General features: G+C 40.2%; 1 protein-coding gene across 1 annotated transcript in view; it reads right to left on the bottom strand.

The window, feature by feature from the left end:
• The window catches only part of DENND6B (DENN domain containing 6B), a 1,114,433-nt gene that overhangs the window by 271,983 nt on the left and 818,890 nt on the right, over positions 1-23,560 (bottom strand). Inside the window, exons 8-9 of the mRNA XM_044088568.1 lie at positions 18,967-19,029; positions 14,709-14,764 (exon numbers count right to left, since the gene is read on the bottom strand). Coding sequence (XP_043944503.1) covers positions 14,709-14,764; positions 18,967-19,029 — 119 coding nt within the window. The remainder of the gene's footprint in view (positions 1-14,708; positions 14,765-18,966; positions 19,030-23,560) is intronic.

The following is a 23,560-nucleotide window of genomic DNA, read 5'->3' as shown; positions in this document are numbered from 1 at the left end:
TCATAAAGAGATTGAGGAAGGAAAGATCCAAACCTGGTCTAAATGAAGGCTCCTTTTTGGGACCAGAAACATTATGAAATAAAAGCCCCTTCCTAAGTGTTCTGCAGGAACATATTCTATGACACCTGCTTCTAATGTGTTGGAGCACCTGAGAAAACAAGTCTGTTTGGTTTGGAGGGTGGGGGATCCTGCTGAAAGGAGGAGGAAAATCTATCCAGTGCCAGATGAAACCTTCATGATACATAAAAACCCATCTATCTGAAATTATCTGACACCAAGCTGGAGTACTGAGGGACAGCTGATTTGAAATTGGAAGGGGAATGAGGGAGGAAGGGGAAAGACAACCAGGGTTCTGGCATAGTCATTCTGAAGATGGTGTATGACCCTTTTTTTTTTCAAATTCCATTTTTTTTAAGTTTGAGGTTGCTACCCTCCAGCCATTTTCTCTTTGATGCCTGCTTGTTTTTAGGATGTGTTCTCTACCTGTTCTGTCCTTTGAAAGGAATAGAGGTTTTAGAAAGAAGAAGTTGTTGGGGACCTGACAAATCCTAGAAACTCCTTGCATTAATTTACCATGCAATCCTGTTGTTTGAGTACCTGAGTGGAAGTAGGCTCAAGCAAAACTTCTCAGTCTAGGGGAGAACTCAAAATTCCTGACCTTAAGTCATCTGAAAATGTTTGGTTACATACCCAAACAAATCTTCTCAAAACAGTAGCTAAAGCATAAGCCCTGGAAACAATATCATCACAATCATACACAATCTTTAAGATATGTCTAGAAACGCGAGACACATTAGACGCAATCAGATTCACAGAAGAACTACCTTCAGGAATCAGAAAAAAAGAAAATTCTTCCAAGCTTTTAACACTCTTCAAAATGAACTTCCACATACAACACTGTTAGTTCAGGATTCTGAAGGCTAATGTGCAAGAAGAAAAAAAAGTCTATTACCCTGTCTATCCAACAATCTCCCCTTCTTATCCCCAAGAACTGGGTTGGAGGCAAGGTGCTTTTTACCATTTGAGTGTTTTTAGAAACTGAGGGAGTTGAAGCTTCAGAAGGCAGTCTGAGTACTGTATCCTTAGCGGGATGCAACCAATAGGCTACTGCTGTAGTGAAAATGATGAACACTGATCTTCCTCTCCAGGTCAATAAAGGTGACACACTATCTTCCTTTAGTAAGGAATTACACAACTGGATGGGTACTTTAAAATTCACCCAGATATGACTGGCTTATTACTCCTTGAAAAAGGAGGTAAGGTCTATGGGTGGCTACTGACAAGGTGTACATGGTCAATACTGCCTAGTTGCCTTATACCTTCTACAATTCTATGAACATACAGACATTTAAGCTGAGAATTAATACCGAGAATGACTACAGCTCCTTTTGTCACAATTCCTGTACTGAGGAATCTTCATCTCTGCCATATCTAGCTGCATAAGCAGACTTGGGCAAGAATATCACAATATCTTTATTCTCAGAGCTCTACAACGTCTTATTAAATTCTGGGCAAGACAAAATTTCATCAAACCTTGAGCTTGAATTATCAGGAATTAACCTGGAATTCTATATTTATTTATTTATTGATTGGTTGACATTTGTTTACCAGGAAAGTCCGACAGGATAATTTTATCTGTTTTCAGTGGAGGCCTGGGAAGTAAAACTCCACAAATAAGAGAACAGCTACGACATATACATAAGTGACAATGGACATATTACAATAAACTGCAAATACACAGATTAGTACAAATAGTAATACACATGACATGTAACACACTACACATGTACCATCATTAAAAAAGCTGACGGTCAATTAAACACTGTTTATTATTAAACTGTTTTTGCTGGTGTCATCCTGCTCTGTTATACTGTGCCACCACGGAATCCTTCATACACTGGTAAGTTGGCAAGAGGAAGAAGGTCCATCTGTAAAAGCAGGCATTTTTATCAACTGCTCTCTAGTTCACTAAAGTCTTAGTCATCTCCTTGCATGATACATGATCTTGGGTAAATGGGAGCAGCTAAAGGTGTCACCATTAAATTGTCTAAAGAGTTTATTCACTGTTCTGGCCCTGTGCAGCATCTTGATCATTAATCTGTTCTCCTTATTTCAGTTACATATTCTTTGTTGTTATTTATTTATTTTTTTGCTTGATAATCAGCTTTATTTTGTCATAAAACACAAACATGGAAAACTCCAGAGCAATCATATTTTAACAAGGTCTCATTTCCAGTTAAATAACACATTAGACATAACATATCTCAAACAACAGTTAGCATGCAACTGCAAGAAGAAAACAGTTCCAATAAGTCCAGATATACATGTGACATCCCTCCTCTGGGCCAGTAATCAAAGAGACTCAATCCTCACTATTGACACTGGTGATGAACTTTCACTTGAAACAAAAATGGATGCACAGTAGTTTCAGATGCAGCTCTCTGCACCAAGCACAATTTCCCTTAAGAACACACAGAGAACACACTCCAGTCCTGGGGCTGGACACTCTCTCTCTCTCTCTCTGTGCCCCTGTTTCAGGTAGCTGACACACACACACACACACACACACACACACACACACACACACACACACACACACACTATGAAATTTGATTTGCACACAACACACACACACACACACACACACACACACACACACAAACACCTGGGAAAGGCTGGCACAAATTTACTAGCTCTGCTACCTTTGTCCAGACTATAAAGTAGTTACACTGCCACCAGCCAGCTACTCTAAGGCTCTTACAAGTGTACCCATTTATACAAAGTAAAATTAATAATAATACAAATGGTAGTGTTTGACCAATGCAGCAAGACATTCAGGAGTGGCCACACTGTCACCAAATAAATATAAGTACTCTCAAAGGTTAAAATATTCTCTAAAAGACAAGCCACAATGAAATGTTTAAACAGATTTAATAAATAATAAAAGAGCATGAAAATATTGAATATCTATTTACAATAAACACCAGAGTTAATAACACAGATGGAAAGATTCACAGAGATATAGAAAAACAATAAGTAACTAACCTCACTATATTTTCCTTACTGATCTAAATAATTACTCTTTTCTCCTTGCTTAATAGAGCAAGGCAGCAAGGCAAGGTGATGTGGATGAGTGGTCTTACTTGTCAGGTTTCAAAACAGAGTGCTGAGTGTCACTATCACATCTCTCAATAATATCTAAAATAATTTCAGTGTTGGCTATAGAATGAAATCACATCTGGTCACCTGATTCTGTGGTTCAGACACTACCCCCTGACTAGAAGCTGAACCAGAATCTAACATATATGTGTCACAATACACACACATAGAGCTTTGCTAAGATGTGTTACAGCACCTGGAAGCTATAAAACCATTTCAACACTTTCACCCTTCTGGGGTAGCAATTACTTCACTACTAAGAACAATACAGCATGATTCCTAATCCTTGTTTTCACAGACATTGCATCTCTGGCTGCATTCAGATCTGTGAGATACAACCTTTATGGCTTATACCAAGTAATTAAATTTCAAGTTATTTTTAAAAGTTAGCTGGGCTGAGATTAATCTCTTCTATTCCAGTATCATCTGTTACAAATATATTAATTTCATCAGTTACAATACAGCCTGACACACAGGTGTATTTCTTTTCTGACCAGCAGGACCCACTCTTGGTACATTTTTTTTAACACAAGCAACTTTACAAGTACAATTTCAACACAAGCACCTGTACAAATTAGTTTGATATACAAATGACAAATAATTCTTTACAAAATTCTAGCTAGTTATGCTGGCATATGTTACACATCCACTGCCCTACTCCTCCTGGCACAGCTGGCACTACCTCACATTGTCACCCTCCCTCCTTTGAAAATTCAAGCGACCTTCTCAAGTCACCCTGGAGAAACATTGCTTGAGAGGAATAAGCCTGTCTGGGAACACATTAACCCATACCCTGTCTAGAGACGACATCTTCACTGGCATTGCTGACCTCACTACTGTGCTGCACTAGGTGGGTGCATCCAGGTTTCCCAGTGAACATATCCCCAGATTTCTGTAACACTGCTTAGATTTCTCGAACCTGGGTAGGGGATAACCACTGGCACATTGCTATCCCTTCCACTGAAGTATCAGTCCAAGCCTTACTGAGATCAGTCACCAGATACCCTTCAGAATCCTCCTGCCATCCACTACAAATACTCAGCACCAGGGCCTCCCTATCATGGTAAGGCTTCATCATGTTAACAAGGCACAATTTCTGCCCTGCCTCCAGCCTAGCAAGTAACATCACTGACCTTCCTTACCGCTTCAAAGGGTTCTTCCCAAGCTGCATACAGCTTACTGTGTCTGACAGGAATGAGCACCATAATATGTTGTCCCACAGCATAATCTTGAGCTCGAGCATTCCTGCTATACCAGGCCTTTTTCTGCTGTTGGGCTCCTGCAGGTTCTCCTGAGCCAGCCTATGAGCTCCCTAAGCCTTATCCTGAGGTTTAGGACATGTGTCACAACAGACTCCTTGTGGGATTCACACTCACCCTCCCACTCATCATGAATCAAATCTAAAGGCCTCCTCACCCTATGCCCATACAGCAACTCAAAGGATGAAAAACCTATGGATTCCAGGGGTATCCCTCTGTATGCAAACAGCAGGTGGAGCAAATATTTGTACCACTCTCAATTAAACTGGTCTGCAAATGCCTATATCTTTCATGTAAAGTTTAATCTTTCCACATGATCATTAGTCTGGTAGTGGTAGGAAGTGGTCTTTAGGTGCTTCATCCCGCAGCACTCCCACAGACAAGCCAGCAGGTCTGACATGAAATTGGCACTACTGTCAGTCAGTATTTCTCCTAGGAAACCTACCCCGCTGAAAATCAAACAAACAAAGCATTTCCCACCTTCTCTGCCTTGATGGGTGACAAAGTCACCACCTTACGGTATCTAGTAGCAATCTACTACTACCAGGACATAGTTCATCCCTGTGGAACCTGGGGTACTTAGAGACCCCACGATATCCATAGCTACCCTCTGAAATGGCTCCTCAATCACAGGCAATGCATCAAAGGAGCTTTGACCTTGTCTTGCCTACTTTTTGGCACTGCTCAAAGATCCTGCAGTACCCTGTTACATCCCTTGTAATCCCAGGCCAATAAATGGTCTGCATAATATGTCTCTCGGTATGCTTTATGTCCAAATGATCTGCAAAAGGAATGTCATGGGCTTTGGCTAGATGTGCCCGATGGTAGGCTCTGGGCACTACCACTACCTCACCCACAAGCCCTCCCCCAGGGGTCCACTCTATATACAGTAACCCTTAGTTCCAGTATACAGACTCCCATTTTCCTTCAGAATCAGGTGCCTTGTTAGGTACCTCCCTCAAGCCTCTTAATGTAGGGTCTGACAGCTGAGCCTGTCTCAGCGCTACCTTTGTGACCCTTCCCTGCTCCCCTTTCACAGGATGTCTGGAATCCTCTGACAGTGGTGCCTCACTGTCAGCCTGGGTACTACCACTTACCTCTGCCCTTGCAGTCACCCTGTCCAATGGAACACCAGTCCCTACCAGCAGCCATGGCTCACCTTCAGGCTCATTGCTACAGGGTAGCTCCCTCACTAAAATCACCACCTCACCAGCCTTGGCTTCAGGTGTGGGGTATGTCTGGGTCTCCCCCCCAGGCTATGAGACACACATGCCTGTCTCCAAGCCTGAATGCATGTAACTGCATCCACACAAGGTACTGTATTTATCAAAATCATTCCCCGTTAATACATCTGCAGGGATATCCTGAAAAAAAACTACTTGCTTGCTTCCTTTTCCACACTCCCACTCAAGGTGAACCCTGGTCAAAGGTATTTGGAATGGGGTCCCTCCTAAAGCTCTGAGTGGAGTGGACTGCCTAAGCAAGTACTGCTCCTCTTTAACCACTGCAGACTTCAAAATGGTTATATCAGAGGCTGTCTCTCTCTTAGCAGTGGCCTGTTTTCCATCCACTAAGATTGAATATGAACTCTGGTGATCACTTGGTACCCCTGTTGTCTCCAGACAACTTACCACTGGTATGCTGTTATTCCTGCTTGCTGGCTCCCCCCTTTTTCCCCACCTTGCTTCAGTGGACATTTGTATGCTACATGGTCCCTCTGGTTGCATTTAAAACCTTTGAACCCTGATCCTGACCATGTAGTTGAACTAGTGGCTTACCCTGTTACTGGTGGACTCTGTTGTGGTGGTTTAGGCTGCCCACCATGGGTTCCATTATATCTATATGCATCACTGGGTAACCCTTTCTTGTGTAGTGGTGCCTTGTTGCTAAGTAGAGATACCCTTTTCTCCCTAGCTCATTTGCAGAGTTACACTCCCAGTTTGCCAAGCAGATTCTCATGTCATCAGGCAAAGTATTAAGGGCTTGTTCCCTCACCAAAAGGTCTGCTAGCCTTTCAAAAGTGGTAACCTGGCACCTAATCATCCACCTATGAAAAGTGCTTAACTCAGCAATATAATCACATACACTTTCATCTGCCATGCGTCTATGTTCAAAAAACATCTTTCTGTAAGCCTCAGGTGTTACACATTGTTTAACTCTATCATAGTTTAAAGAATCAGTGTCAGACTTTAGAAACAGCAGTTACAGCTTTACCATGGAGTAATAGGATCAGGAACCATACCTAGAGCCCTTACATTATACTGTTTACATACTCTTTCAAATAGATGAATAAAACTATGAAACTTATCACCCTCTGTAATCTGTGGAAGAAATTTACTGACCTTCATTGCTGCTAGGGTTCAGTTATTCTCTTCCTCATTACTTCCATGACCCTAATGAAGAGTCAGCATTTCCCTCTCATGTTGACACTGTTGCTCATTGTCTTCAGCGTCCAAACACCGCAGTCTCTCAGCTGATTCTAATTCCAAATATTTGGCCTCTAGTTCAAGTCTCTTTAACTCCAGACAGGTTTTTAAGTCCTCTGAGGAAAAGGTGAACTGTCTTGTTTCTGAGGGCTGCAAATCCCTATCACCAGACTGGTTATCCTGCTGGTTGCTGGCCTGGACTACAGCTGCGACAAGGCTGAAATATTTTCCTCTTTAGCCAGGTTGGCATGCGCCAGTCCTTTGGCTTCACACACCTTGGCCAACTGGTTCTTTGTCAGCGTGCCATAATCCTCTGCTGACATCTTTGTCTGTTTTCCCTAACTAAACTAAACAAACAAAAACATAAACAAAACTGTTGTGAAAATGAAACTTTGTATGTTTACCTTGTAGATGCTGACACTCCTTCAGTGACAAATGCCTACAGGCTACAGAAGTTCAATTAGTATCTTAACACTCCACACCACTGCTCAACAATATGTGATGCCCCTTCTCTCGGCCAGTAATCAAGGAGTCTGAATCCTCACCACTGGCACTGGAGAAGGACATTCACTTGGAACAAAAATGGATACACACAGTATTTCCAGATGCAGCTCTCTGCATCAAGCACAATTTCCCTTAAGAGTATACAGGGAACACACACAGCCCAGGGTCTGGGTTTCTCTCTCCCCGGGTCCCCAATAAAGCTCCCCACTAGCACAGCTGTACAGTTAAGTCCTCTGGATGCTAAAAAAAATTTCAGAACTTCCAGCCTTCCAGGGTAGCAATTAGTTCACCCATAAGGACAATACAGTAGTATTCCTAGTCCTGGTTTTCACAGACATTTTGTCTCTGGCTGCAATCAGAACTGTAAATTACAATATTTATGGCCTAAACCAGGTGATCTAATTTCAGACTATTTTTCAAAGTTAACTGGACTGAGATTAACCTCTTCTCTTCCGGTATCCTCTGATACAATATATTCATTTCAACAGTTGCAATACAATCTGACAGGTGTATTTATTTTCTGTTTAGCAGGACTCACTGTTGGTACATTTTTACCACATTCAGATTTACAAATACATTTTCAACACAAGCACCTGTACAAATCAGTTTAATATACAAATGACATATAATTCTTTACAAAACTCCAGCTAGCTATGCTGGCATATGTTACACATCTGCTGCCCTACTTCTCCTGGCATAGCTGGCAATACCTCACATCATCATAGTCTGCCATTATTTTCTTGCTTCAATCCTCAATGATTTGCCAAAAAAGACAAATTTTATGAGGACCGGACCAAAAATATGAGGGGGAAAAACTAGAACATTCTATGAAAAACTGGGCAGTTGAGAGGTATTTATGGAAGCAGTATCTACAGTCATAAACACTCTTCAAATAATGAATAGTGACCTTCAAAACAGAAGAAACTAAACTACACCATCACAAATTTTTCCACACAAGAGGAAACTGCAGCCAAAACATTCCTCATACTTTCATAATGAATTGGTATAAACTTAAAAATATGAGTCTGACAATTCAGAATTCTAATAGTCAAAGCTGCAGAGGCATACACTTTTCCCCCAAACTTATCAACAACTTTACCAGCAGAAGGATTAGTATTAACAAAATGCTTGGCAGCAGCTAGATTATCAAAAGCTATAATTGCCAAGTTAAGCAGCCACCCCCCCCCCCCCCCATAGCTGTGGCAAATTACCAGCCTGCTGTGATGGCAAAGGCTGTTTAACTTTCTTTTTTTGTGACTAGAAGATGGTCTAACTGAGGGACCAGTAGTATGTTCCATGGTCAAGCCAAAAATGCTGCTTGTTTCCTAGGGGAAGCTAAGCAGTAAAAGTCAGTAAAAAAAGGAAAGTAGCACAAAGGTAACATTTTCCCACAAACAAAACACAGTAAAAATCACTTCACGCCCTATACCCATCCTCCAAAAGTAAAATAAAAAATGTAGTTTTAAATAACGTTTAACAACTTTTTACCACAAAATTAAAAAGTGCACTCCCATTTAAAATTGCATAAAAGAAACAAGACAGTCAAGGAAGTCTTTTATTCCTATCTTTGTTTTTCACAAAATGATACTTCAAATAAATTTTAAAGTGATGCAGATTTTGTTTTCACCAAAGGGAAGTTGTTTTGGTGGTGTCTCACGTTCCAAATGGTAGAGGTACCCCTCAACACCAGCATGGGTTTGCCACGTTGGCTGGGCACTGTGCTGTATCTGTTGCCAATCAGACCAGGGCTATACAGATACATACATTCCAGCATGGTTGCAGCACTTGTAGATGGTCTCTCAGAATCCATCACAGCGGTGGAGCTTGGTATGGGATATACTACTGAACCTGGACACAGTCCCTTCCAGACAGTAGGCCACTCGGTTCACACCTCCTTGTCTTATACTGTGTGTAGTAACTCTGTCTGTCTCAATGGCCCTGTACAGCCGTGCACTCCAACCGTCTCTGACTGTCTCTCCCCTATGGTTGCAATGTCTGCAGTTAACACATCCCTGGGGTTGCCGTATGCTTGTACTCTGTTTAGAGTCCACGATGCCTGATTGAGCACAGGTTCTGTGTGTACTGTGCCAGCCCCCTTTAACTCCCTGTTGTTGCTGCCAGCCAATCACGGTTTAGGGCTTGGTGTCTGCTTGAGTGGCAGATGTTACTTAGGGAGGTACCTCTGTCTTGCACCCTTGTCTTCCTACATGGGGCTGGGTACTTGTCTATACTCCTGTAACAGGGACAACGTGACGTGTTCAGCAGAAGCTGCATGTCTTACTGTGGAGTCAGGGATGGGTTACAGCTACTATATCCCCTGCTACTGGGTTAGTGTGTCATGCTTTACCAGGTTAGCATGTTCACACCTACAACTGCACTCAGGGGCTCTAGCAGGGTAGGTACTGTTTGTTGCAGGCATGCCTGTTATCTGGGTTTGTCCTATACTACAGACACCCTGCTGTGACATGCTTACTACTAGTACACAGACAGGTTATAGTGTGTGTGTTCTATTGACCCTGACACTGCTTTGTCTGTACCTTTAAGGGTTTACCTGACACATGACCTGCTTTTCTATGCAGCATTTCTCGGGTAAAGTGTGCTGTGCATTGCTCTACGTGCTGGGGACTTTACTTCCTGCTTCTCGGGGACTGTTTGCTGAGTTTGCGTGGACAACTGGGGCTGTGAGGGTAAGTAATGGTTTTATGACTGCTTCTGCAACTGTTTTGGGTGTATGAGTGCTTATGCAACTGTTTTGGGTGTATGAGTGTTTATGCAACTGTTTTGGGTGTATGAGTGCTTATGCAACTGTTTTGGGTGTATGAGTGTTTATGCAACTGTTTTGGAGCACTACCGTTGTGCTGTGTTTCGCGCCGATCCGCGTGTGTTTGCCGGCCGTGTACGCTGTGTGTTGACGGGCTGCGTGTTTGCCTTAGGGGCCGTCTGCTTTTGGCTGTTTTCACACCGCCGCATCTTTCCGCCGCGTTACTACGTTTCGGCAGCACCGCTCTACGGTTTAGCGGTGCTGCGGCCTTCTGGTTTCGGCGATGTAGCTCGCGGGCATTTGTCTCGCGATCTACACGCCGGAACCCGTTTAACTCTATCATAGTTTAAAGAATCAGTGTCAGACAATTTAGAAACAGCAGTTACAGCTTTACCATGGAGTAATAGGATCAGGAACCATACCTAGAGCCCTTACATTATACTGTTTACATACTCTTTCAAATAGATGAATAAAACTATGAAACTTATCACCCTCTGTAATCTGTGGAAGAAATTTACTGACCTTCATTGCTTCTAGGGTTCAGTTATTCTCTTCCTCATTACTTCCATGACCCTAATGAAGAGTCAGCATTTCCTTCTCATGTTGACACTGTTGCTCATTGTCTTCAGCGTCCAAACACCAGTCTCTCAGCTGATTCTAATTCCAAATATTTGGCCTCTAGTTCAAGTTTCTTTAACTCCAGACAGGTTTTTAAGTCCTCTGAGGAAAAGGTGAACTGTCTTGTTTCTGAGGGCTGCAAATCCCTATCACCAGACTGGTTATCCTGCTGGTTGCTGGCCTGGACTACAGCTGCGACAAAGCTGAAATCTTTTCCTCTTTAGTCAGGTTGGCATGCACCAGTCCTTTGGCTTCACACACCTTGGCCAACTGGTTCTTTGTCAGCGTGCCATAATCCTCTGCTGACATCTTTGTCTGTTTTCCCTTACTAAACTAAACCAACAAAAACATAAACAAAACTGTTGTGCAAATGAAACTTTGTATGTTTACCTTGTAGATGCTGACACTCCTTCAGTGACAAATGCCTACAGGCTACAGAAGAAGTTCAATTAGTATCTTAACACTCCACACCACTGCTCCACAATATGTGATGCCCCTTCTCTGGGCCAGTGATCAAAGACCTTGAATCCTCACCACTGATACTGGAGAGGGACATTCACTGGGAGCAAAAATGGATACACACAGTATTTCCAGATGCGGCTCTCTGCATCAAGCACAATTTCCCTTAAGAATATACAGGGAACACACACAGCCCAGGGTCTGGGTTTCTCTCTCTCTGTCTCTCCCCAGGTCCCCAATAAAGCTCCCCACTAGCACAGCTGTACAGTTAAGTCCTCTGGATGCTATAAAACCATTTCAGAACTTCCAGCCTTCCAGGGTAGCAATTAGTTCACCCATAAGGACAATACAGTAGTATTCCTAGTCCTGGTTTTCACAGACATTTTGTCTCTGGCTGCAATCAGAACTGTAAATTACAATATTTATGGCCTAAATCAGGTGATCTAATTTCAGACTATTTTTCAAAGTTAACTGGACTGAGATTAACCTCTTCTCTTCCAGTATCCTCTGATACAATATATTCATTTCAACAGTTGCAATACAATCTGACAGGTGTATTTATTTTCTCTTTAGCAGGACTCACTGTTGGTACATTTTTACCACATTCAGCTTTACAAATACATTTTCAACACAAGCACCTGTACAAATCAGTTTAATATACAAATTACATATAATTCTTTACAAAACTCCAGCTAGCTATGCTGGCATATGTTACACATCTGCTGGCATACTTCTCCTGGCATAGCTGGCAATACCTCACATCATCACAGTCTGCCATTATTTTCTTGCTTCAATCCTCAATGATTTGCCAAAAAAGACAAATTTTATGAGGACCGGACCAAAAATATGAGGGAAAAAACTAGAACATTCTATGAAAAACTGGGCAGTTGAGAGGTATTTCTGGAAGCAGTATCTACAGTCATAAACACTCTTCAAACAATGAATAGTGACCTTCAAAACAGAAGAAACTAAACTACACCATCACAAATTTTTCCACACAAGAGGAAACTGCAGCCAAAACATTCCTCATACTTTCATAATGAATTGGTATACACTTAAAAATATGAGCCTGACAATTCAGAATTCTAATAGTCAAAGCTGCAGAGGCATACACTTCCCCCCCAAACTTATCAACAGCTTTACCAGCAGAAGGATTAGTATTAACATAATGCTTGGCAGCAGCTAGATTATCAAAAGCTATAATTGCCAGGTTAATTTTGACTTAAGTATATAAAAACTTGAAAGACTGAGGAACATTGTACATTCTATATGCTTTCATAGGGGCAGCAGGATGACTATCACGGAAATCACAGGCTGTGACAAACACATCCACTAATGCTGACAGCACTGGGGGGATGGGTAAGGGACCTGGAAATTCCAGTTGTAGCATATCATAATATTTTTCAAAGGTCTGAAAAATCTTGTTGTTCTCCCACTGAAAGCCATGATTCATTTTCAAAATAGACTCAGAAAAAGAGAAGCTCTCACATGCACTTTCAGATACTGCACTCTTCTCAGAATCTAAATCAGAAACCTGGGGAGAAAATACTGCATCTGTCCATTCACATTGCCCTACAGATTCCAAATTTTGAACCTCTTCAGGGAAAAAGGAATCCCTTTTGCTTTTACCAGACATCAACTTACAAAAAGGGTCAATAGCTTGCAGAAGACCATGAGCCAATCCCAATAAATTACTCCTATCCAGTGAAACTGACCCAAGGAAAGTTATTTTTTTTTCTCAACATGTGTTCACTGTTGTAAGAATGTCCTTCTATATTGCACAGCTTATAAACAGAGGGATTGTGTCTAGACCTAGGGAATGTCATTGTCCCCCTTTACTCAGTCCTCATTAGGCCAATTACTGAATATATTGCCCCTTTGGCATGTATCTGTCCAGATACAATCAACACCTGAAATGCCCACACAGCTACCTTATTAAAAGGATACAAGTCCTAAACAATATGTCTTACATTGACTGCATCAAAGCCCTGCCACTATACTTGGTATCCTAAAGACTGCTAAGTGGTGACCTGTGTCTAGTATACAAGGAATCATCTGAATCAATACTGATGCATTTACTGCATATCAGCAAGTTCAATGGCATCAGAAATACTCAGTCTAGGGATCTAAACCTCTTCTACAACAAAATAATAGTTTGGAGGGACAGGTATATCTCACACAGGATACCACTGCTCTGTAACAGACTCCTCATCTACATTAAATAAAGTTTATCCCTGTCTATATTCAAGCAAAACTTGGATCTGTGGATGGAAAACAGAACATTTACCCCAGGACTGCCCCCTGTACTACTAATAATCCCAGTTCTTCTGATCAGGGTTAATATATAATTATCAACCATGGTATAGGTAAGGCCAATCTCCTACCAAATGGGATTGGTTAATTCGAGCACAAAACAGGAAATTGTATAAGCATAAAATGGACCACTAGAGCAGCTAGCCTAGTACTTACCTATGAACCTATAAATGTTTAGTTTTCTGTAGCTTTATGACACAAAAGTTAGGGCTAATAGAACCAGTATTACCAGTTACAGCTTCCTCGGGTGTATGCACAGCATTCTGGCTAAGCAGGGACACATTCATTCCTTGCCCCTTCTCTCATCACCAATAACAGTGGCTCAACCTTGCCCTCAGAGGGGACCCCAACAGTCACACAGAATATGTCTGAGCCCCAGACCATGGTGAATGTATGGACAAAACCACAGAGATCCAAAGAAAAAGATCTGTGGCCTGTAGCTGTGGCAAATTACCAGCCTGCTGTGATAGCAAAGGCTATTTAACTTTGTTTTTTTGTGACTAGAAGATGGTCTAACTGAGGGACCAGTAGTATGTTCCATGGTCAAGCCAAAAATGCTGCTTGTTTCCTGGGGGAAGCTAAGCAGTAATAGTCAGTAAAAAAAGGAAAGTAGCACAAAGGTAACATTTTCCCACAAACAAAACACAGTAAAAATCACTTCAAGCACTATACCCATCCTCCAAAAGTAAAATAAAAAACGTAGTTTTAAATAACTTTTAACAACTTTTTACCACAAAATTAAAAAGTGCACTCCCATTTAAAAGTGCATAAAAGAAACAAGGCAGTCAAGGAAGTCTTTTATTCCTATCTTTGTTTTTCACAAAATGATACCTCAAATAACTTTTAAAGTGATGCAGATTTTGTTTTCACCAAAGGGAAGTTGTTTCCCCAGCAGTGGAACAGCTTTAGCCAACTATGGATTCTTGAAAGCCCACAGAGCAGCTGTCTTGATAGCAGGAAAGCTCAGAAGGGCTTGGCACCCAAACCTGTCTTTTCAATCAGCTCTGCTTGAATTTGAGCTTGTGGAAGTACCCTGAAGCTCTGGAAGCTGGCTGATTGTTACATCCTATGCATGATATAATCCATACAACTTAGGTTACTGCAACAATGATCAATATGAAGAACATCTATTCTAAGCAAGTTATCACAGTACTATAGCTCCATTTGTTGTCATACTGAAAAGAGATTAAAAGCAAACCCGTATCTCACCTGAAGAGATCCAGTTCATGCACTGTAGGGAGGAGCATTGGAGCTGGCAACAAGTTCTGGGGGAAATAAATGAAAGACATTTTACTGATTTTTTTTATAAACTCAAGCCTTATGAACAAAAAGCAGCATTTCCAACAGAAACCTGATGATAGAAAGTCTGTCCAGCTGGGTCAGTTGCTTATGTACTCTCTTAGCTATCAGCATTAGAAGAAGAGTCTAGCAAATATTTATTTCAAAGAAATTCAGCTTTCAGATATTGTCTGTAATTTCTAACTCCAACGGCAGCAGTTCAGTTTCTTGAAATATAACGGTTAAGATGTCTGATATGATAAATAACAGGATGACTTCAGGGTGAATATAAAACAGTGTTTCAAAAGAAATAAATGGGGATGCATTTTAATATTACTGCTGAATTCAAATGTGGCATAAAAGCAGCTAATTACTATACAAGATACTTGTCTTTATTAGTCTTTACATGGGAAATATGTCCTTCCATTTTAAATGCCCGCTGTGTTCAATTCAGGATCACTGGGAACCACAGCCAGTGCTAGTAAACAAAATGCATAAGGCAGCAAGCAATCCTAGGTGAGATGCCAGTCTATTATAGAATACATACACAATGATTTACACCTACAGACAGGACAGTCTGCAGAATTGTACCTGCATGTCTTTATGACATTGGAAGTTAATTACAATCCCTGGTGCCTGGTGAAAATCCACTGAAATATAAAATCCCACAACATTCATTTTAATGGAGTACCTATCTACTCAAAGTATTTCAGTGTGTTCTTCCTGGTCACTTTTCTCAATGTACCACAGTAAGAAAACATGGAGACAGAACTTTGTTTCCTAAAACAGTACTGAGATCAATGCAGAATTAGAAGTTCAAAAAGGGCATCCATCAAAAAGGTAAATGTGGCTGAATGGGAGAACCTTGCTTTGACTGACAATATATAACTGCATCTCTCATACACTGTATCTGTTTGTTTAAGAGGTAGGTGGCTGTCAGTAAATGAGACAATTCCTGCAATGTCTTTAATAGCAGCTATTAAAATATGATGGTAGCAGAGAACTATAGCTAACATTCACTGTGCTGTGGGAATATGCTATATTTCTCTATTTTCTACACTATTTCTTTCACAGTCATTGCATCTTTGATCTTTCTTCTGCAGAACTTAAACTGCAGCCTTCAGCTTCATCTATTTTCTTTTACTGTCCCCCCACCCACGGTTAACTTAACTGCAAACAGTGAATACTAAGGCACTTCTTAATAAACTACAACATATAGGAAAATAGGCAAACCATAGAAGACTATCCTAATTAACACTGTCCACCTGTGCGATGTATTGAACTCACAACCAGCACAATTTATATACAAAGGTGAGCCATGAGTTGCTGAAATTCCCTATCAGTAGATAAATCAGGCTTCTCCCATCACTGGGAAGAGCTAAATATGATGCAAAGGAATCAATGTTAATAATGGCTTTTTTTTACTTGAAAGATATTTCTGCAGAGTTTATTTTAAGTGCAGTTACAGTGGGCTAAGTGAGCTCTAGAAGGCAATGAAACTCCAGGATAGTGGTGAAAAGGGGTTTGGCAAGCTAGACCAAAAACTGCAGCCAACAAAGACAGGAGGAGAACGTCAATACCACACACAGACAGTAAATGGAGATCAGGAATGAACTTTGGATCCTGAGGCTGTGAAGCAGGGGCATTTGAACCTCTATGCTGCCTTAAGATAACATTTATACAGACTGACATCCAGGACAAATTATTCTGCTCTGTTTTTTCGTTTGAACACAAAATATGCAGAACTTCTGTAAAGAAAGCCATGTTTTCCTACAGCACATTTTAAAGAAGAATAAGGTATGAAGAATACATTTTCAAATAATCCAAAATTAGGCACCGGAGACCAGCAGTTCCAACACACAAGTAATTTAATGTTCAAACACAGCAAAAGGAACACACCTCCACAAATAACATAAACACTGATAAAAACACTTCCCTTTACATTTTCGTCTCATATAACTTCATCAGCTGGACAAATACATCATAGTTACCTAGTTAAATAACTTTTCCTGTTTGAAAAGACCAATGAAATCTATGATTCAATTAGTTACCAAGATACAGAAAGAGTGGATTCTAAACTGCATGTGATAGTCTTGAAATGTTGAATAAAATACATTTAAATATTCATATTAAAACTGTTCATATAAAAATATATTCATATCAAAATGTACATATATTTCTGATAAAGTTATACGAGACGAAAATGTAAGGGGAAGTGTTTTTATCAGCATTTATGTTATTTGTGGATGTGTGTTCCTTTTGCTGTGTTTGAACATTAAATTACTTGTGTGTTGGAACTGCTGGTCTCCGGTGCCTAATTTTGGATTACTAGTTATGTTTTGGGCACTTTCACCACATATTTGCTGTTGAATAGATTTTCAAACCATAACACTTAAGGATTTTGTACTAGAAGCCATAAAATGACATAATTCTGGGTCAAGCACTTCTTACCTAAGAGTAACACACACACACACACACACACACACACACACACACACACACACACACACACACACACACACACACACACACACACACACACACACACACACACACACACACACACACACACACACACACACACAAGCTTCTGTCCAGTAATACTATCCAACACTACATCCCCACTGCCCTGGCCCCTGGCAGTATCCTGCCACCACCTCAGATTACCAGGCTCCTCCAATTTATTGTTTTATCCTAGTTAATAAGCCAAATAATTATAAACCCAAATGATAGCGAGAAGCACGGTTGTCTGTCCAGTTAGAGGTGGATGCCAGCAATTTACTACTCTTAAGTAGCATAAATTCTTTTTTCAAGTAATAATGTAAATGATGAGCAGCCTCAACCTTTGAATATATACAAATATTTTACTTGGGTAAGAATGAGTGAAACAATACAGTTAACAGGTAAATAAAAAGAGATAATGAATAGCACCAAAAGACAGAAAATAAACTTTTTGAACAAACAGATTGCAGGAAAGAAAATGTTTATCTACAGTTAATCATTTTAGCAGATTCTGAACTACAAGAATTAGTGGATCATAAGCTAAACTTATCTGAATTTCAATGAGATATAAGTGCTGTAAACGTTATTCACAAGTCACAAGCTCCAGGATGAACTCCTCCTCAACTTTCCTTTTTCTCTCAACTATGAGTTATCTGCTTTATATATTTTCTTTGCCACAAAGAAACAGAGTGTCACATTTACATTCTAATGAGTTTGTTTACTTGGCCTTGGTTTAGTTCTCCCTTTGAAGAAAATTTTAATTGCACTTTTTATGCCCCTTGGCTTCCTCTCCCAGGATCAGCCATAGATCTTGTAATTACAATTTCACATTACAGTTATCACTGCTGTGGTTACCACCAGCAAGCAGCTACATTTTTTTACATTAATAAAAAATGTCACAAACTAATATATATTTACATACCAATAAATGAACACTCATATTGCAGAAGAAATCACATTTTTGATTATCTGCTTCAGGTTTTACTAGGCATAGGTGCTCATATAACTATTATATTCTGATTCAGAAAACAGTGGCATATTTATACATTTAAATCTCAACATTTTTCAAAAAAAATCAAATGTCTTACTTTGAAACAAGTCTGCTTCCCTCATGAGCCTCTAACATTTATATGTGAGATGCTGGCATTTTTAACATTGGCTATAGATAATTCTCACTATTAATGTGACACCCCAACCCCATTAACAAAAACAGGAAAATAGGGTTATGGATGGATGTTGGCCAGCTGAAGGATAGTGGCAGGCATACTTGCATTACATGCCAATTTCTGTCAGCAGCAATGTTCAGAGTTTAGAATACCTCCAGCATAAATTTAAAAATTCTGAATTACTGACACTAAGACAGTTTTCATTGATTATTCATGAAATACAACACTGCATACTTGATCAAAATCAAACATGTGGATTGTTAATTTTTGTTGACAAATGTTACAACAAAACAGAATAAACAAAAAGGCACATTAAAAACATGTCATTCAGCAATTAAAATAAGCCAAAATAAAACAATATACCATATATGGGTGTGAGTTAACAGTGGTATTTACTTAATTCTGTTGCAATGGAGACTGGAGAAATTCAGCGTGTTTGTTCCACACTTTCCTATCTTACCTGCCTAAGCATTGATTTAAGCAAGTTCAAGAAGCAGAAGTGCATAAAGATGTAGTCTTACCTCTAAATGAGAGTGCTTTACAGGGCTGGTGCCAGGCTTGTCAGTCTGAGATGGAATGCGCACCTAGAAGTGGAATTGAGAAGTTCATTTTAATTTTTTCTTTTTCTTGGTTCCCTCTGCCTAAACAAGTTTTTGTCACCTGTGTCCTCTGACAAAGCCGATTATGTAATCATTCATTCTGCCATATAATACCACATTTTGAGGAAGCTATATATACCCTGCCCATTTGTAAACTATCATGTGAAAGTGAGATTGTAACTCACACTATACAGCAATCCCCAGTACCAATCAGGCCATTTGTTTTCATGTAGATAATTACATCAATCTTCCTACTTCAAGCAGCTAATCCTAAAGATTCATTCCCTGTCCTTCCTAATTCTGAAATCAGGAAAGCACTTTAACTCTGTTTTCTCCCTTCTCTGAATTTTCTTTTAAGAAAGCAATTCTTCCAAAGACAATGTTTCCCCTCTTGTTGGGCACCCATTCCATTCTGCTCTGGGTTTTCCCTTGGAAGGCTCTCAGCATGTCTTCTTAGAATCCACTTCTGAAATCCCTCTATTGTGAACAATCTGTTTCGGGACAGCATAAAAGCAGTAGATTGGTATAGTTAGAGGCATGTGCCTCTGTTACATCATCACTATTAGCTTCACCCTTCCAGGAACTACTTTGGATGGTGCAGTGGTGCAGCAGTTAGTGTTGTCATCTCACAGCAAGAGGTTCTCTGGTTTGATTCTCTGCTGGGGTGCCTTCTGTGTGGAGTCTCCATGTCCTCCCTACGTTCATGTGGGTTTCCTTTGGGTATTCCGGTTTCCTCCCACATTACAAAGACAGGCGTCTGGAACATTTCTCCCAAGGTCTCAGCTGAAAATTGGCTCATTCCAAGTCGAACTTTACCAGTAAACAAATGTTAAATAAATAAAAAACAAACTACTGCAGTCCAAATGCCCATCAGTAGCCTCCAGAGCAGTGGTAGTCTCTGTAGTCCCTGACTGAGACGAGGTTTCTCTAACCAGCTCTAAGCTATATAAGAAGAATTCTCATTCACTATACAGTAATGACTACAACTGCAGTAGGACAACACCACAGTGCCAACAAGTAAACTGTAACTTTTCAACCAGTGTACTACATTACTCCCATCATGTCTAAGCTTTACCTTCATCTTAGCCCCAGCATTCTGCAGACCAGCTTCTCAAATACACATCCAAGTACTTTGTTCATTATTTATACTGCAAGGATTTCATGCACCTTCTTATCTTCATTTTGCTACGTGTATACACACACACACACACACACTCTCTCTCTCTCTCTCTCTTTCCCTCTCTCTCCACTAGTCTGCTCTATATTTAGTGCTCAGAACTGCATGCAATATTTCAGCTGAAAGTTCACTGCTACCCTGTAAAATTAAATAATAAGCTCCTGAATGTGCATCCCTACATTCTGTTTGACTTGGTAACTGGTCTTTCACAATATCCTGATGATTCGCTACAGGAATGACTATAGCACCTCCCTCATCCTTTTCTGCATTACCTCATCATCCATAGTATAATTCCCTAATCATATGGTTTATCATGGGGTCATTTTTACAAAATATAACTGCCTTCCATATCGTTATACTAAATTAAATTAACAACTTTTTTCCAGAAGCTTTGGCAGACCTTGATATACCTCCCCCCTGTTTGAGACCAATGCATTAATTTATGTAACATTAACAAACAAACTTATTACACTTCAGACATATTGTGATTTCATACAACGGCTTGACAAATTGAGTTCTGATGAAGCTACAGCTGTGTCCGTAGCAAAAACGCTTTTGTATTTTATTAAAAATAGCATTAAAAACCATCACAGTTCTTTTATTCGGACATTGTGCTACTCTTTTGAGTACTCCAACAGCAACTTTGTGGATTTTTATTTGTCTACTGGTACTTGTGAGCAGCCGTTGTATGTTTTCTTAGTTTCATTTTATCCAGTTTGTTTCATATTGTGATTTCATAGCAACTACAGAAAAGGTCACTCCTATCATAGAACCAGACACCACTCCACTAATACTTTACATAACTTTCCATGACCACAGTTGTTTTGTTTACTCATGCTCATTAGCAATATACAGTATGTTCTGCTAGGCATTGCTGCCTTTTTCAGGTATACAGTTTCGTTAAATGATTTAATGGTACAGAATGCAAATAAAGATAAAAGGGAAAATAGACTACATTACAAATTTTATTAGCATATCATGCATTTAACCCTCTGTGTGATACTCTCAGTCAATCAAATCACAATCCAAAATACAAATCTGGGTCTCAAACCAGACATCAGTCAACTTTCTGACCACCTTACTGATGTAATTTACCATATCTGCAGATCTTTGAGGGGACTCTGCATTTCAAACACTGATGGATACTTCCCCATGCCCTTCAAACGCTGCTCAGATCAGCACTTACTGAGTCTCACACCATCTGCCTTATTATAGTCACATAAGCTTCCCAGAGATCCACAACTCATTGTAATCTTGAATTTAAATTTACAACAGTCCATTCAGCTTGGATTATAGTATAACAAAGTCTACAAAACAAAAGGAAGATAAAGAGCAAAAATAAGAAGCCACTATGAAAGGGCCTTGATAGTTTGAAGAAATGGTGAACATTACTTCCACACCAGTACTACCATGCTTCAAAAGGTCCTCTGCCATTAGAAGAAAAAAAATAATTCCAAGCAACAATCTTCAAATAAAACAAAAGTGCATTAAAATTAAGATGAACTGGATAAATTAAGAAAAAAGACCTGGAGAACCACTCTTCTAAAAGTAGTCCTTATCTGATATTGGATGCCCAAGTTATACTGCTTCATAAAGGTGTGCACGGATAACCAAGTGGCCAGTGCATGTGGCAGCCATGAAATAATTACTAAAATATGAACTAGTAGCCTCCAGTATTCTAGTAAAATGACTTCAATATATATAGCATTAGTAAGAAGCTAAATGGTGTGCTGATGACAAAAGTCTATATATTGGACAATCCATTGTGAGAGTTTATGTATGGCCAGTAAGGAACCATTCTTTAAATGGATGAAAAAGACAAATAACTGCCTCACTTTGCATAGAATACATGGTCTCTTAAAACAAAATCACATTTGGCAAAGAACATCAAGGTTAGAAAGAATGTTCTCTCTCTCTCTCTCTCCTGTTCCATGCTTCAGTGAAGACAAAAAGAAGTTATGTACTCACCATAACGTTCCATCTGAGTAGTTATATTTTTCTGCAACCTGTGGGTATACGGATACATATCGGATCCGAGCCGGCAACTTTTTTTCTAGCATCAGCTCCAAGCTCCGAGCTCCTCCATCATCATCATCATCATCATCATCATCATCATCATCTTTCGGCTTTTCCCATTAGGGGTCGCCACAGCGGATCATCTCTTTCCATTTCTTCCTGTCCTCTGCATCTTGTTCTGTCACACCAACCGCCTGCATGTCTTCTCTCACCACGTCCATAAACCTTATCTTAGGCCTTCCTCTTTTCCTCTTACCTGGCAGCTCCATCCTTAGCATCTTTTTCCCAATATACCCATCATCTCTCCTCAGCACATGTCCAAACTAATGCAATCTCGTATCTCTTGCTTTGTCTCCAAACTGTTCAACATGAGCTGACCCTCTAATATACTGATTCCTAATCCTATCCATCCTAGTCACATCGAGTGCAAATATTAACATCTTTAACTCTGCCACATCCAGCTCTGACTCCTGCCTTTTTGTCAACGCCACTGTCTCCAACCCATATAACATAGCTGGTCTCACTACTGTCTTGTAGACCTTCCCTTTCACTCTTACTGGTACCCGTCTGTCACAAATCACTCCTGACATTCTTCTCCACCCATTCCACCCTGCCTGTACTCTCTTCTTCACCTCTCTTCCACATTCACCATTACTCTGAACTGTTGATCCCAAGTACTTAAACTCGTCCACCTTTACCAACTCTACTCCCTGCATCCTCACCATTCCTCTACCCTCCCTCTCATTTACACACGAGATCCTCCCCCTACCCATAATACACCACCATCTCTTATCTTCCCTCAGATCGAGTTTGCTGCAACTATACATATTAGGAACTCAACTAAATAACCTAACATGTTTATTCACATGAAAAGGTCAGGGGGATGGTGGATGGGAAGGATGCAAAAAAATGAAGTACAACTACTCAGATGGAACGTTATGGTGAGTACATAACTTCTTTATCTGAAGTAGTTAACTTCATTTTATCTGCGACCTGTGGGACAAGAGTCCCCAGCTACTCAACAAATCCTGGGAAGCCCTCATGGAAGGATATTCCTCAGCACCACAGAGCCAAAAGATGCTCCCCCCTGGAAATCAGATTTAACTTGTAATGGGAGATGAAAGTATGAGAATTTGCCCAAGTTGCTGCTGCGCAAATATCATCCAAAGAAACCTTATACCAAAAAGCAGTGGAAATCTCCATGGACCTGGTAGAGTGAGCTTTAATCAGACCAGAGGGCGATAACCCCTTGGCTTCATAAATGTGTAGAATGCAAAGAGTGCTCCATCGGGCTAAAAAAAACCTTGGAAATGGCCTTGCCCA

This window comes from Protopterus annectens, chromosome 11.part0 (assembly GCF_019279795.1).
Source record: "Protopterus annectens isolate FY-2018-M chromosome 11.part0, PAN1.0, whole genome shotgun sequence".
In the NCBI taxonomy this organism is placed as follows: Eukaryota; Metazoa; Chordata; order Ceratodontiformes; family Protopteridae; genus Protopterus; species Protopterus annectens.
Note: the sequence above shows the minus strand (reverse complement) of the source record. Positions and strands in the feature narration are given on the sequence as shown.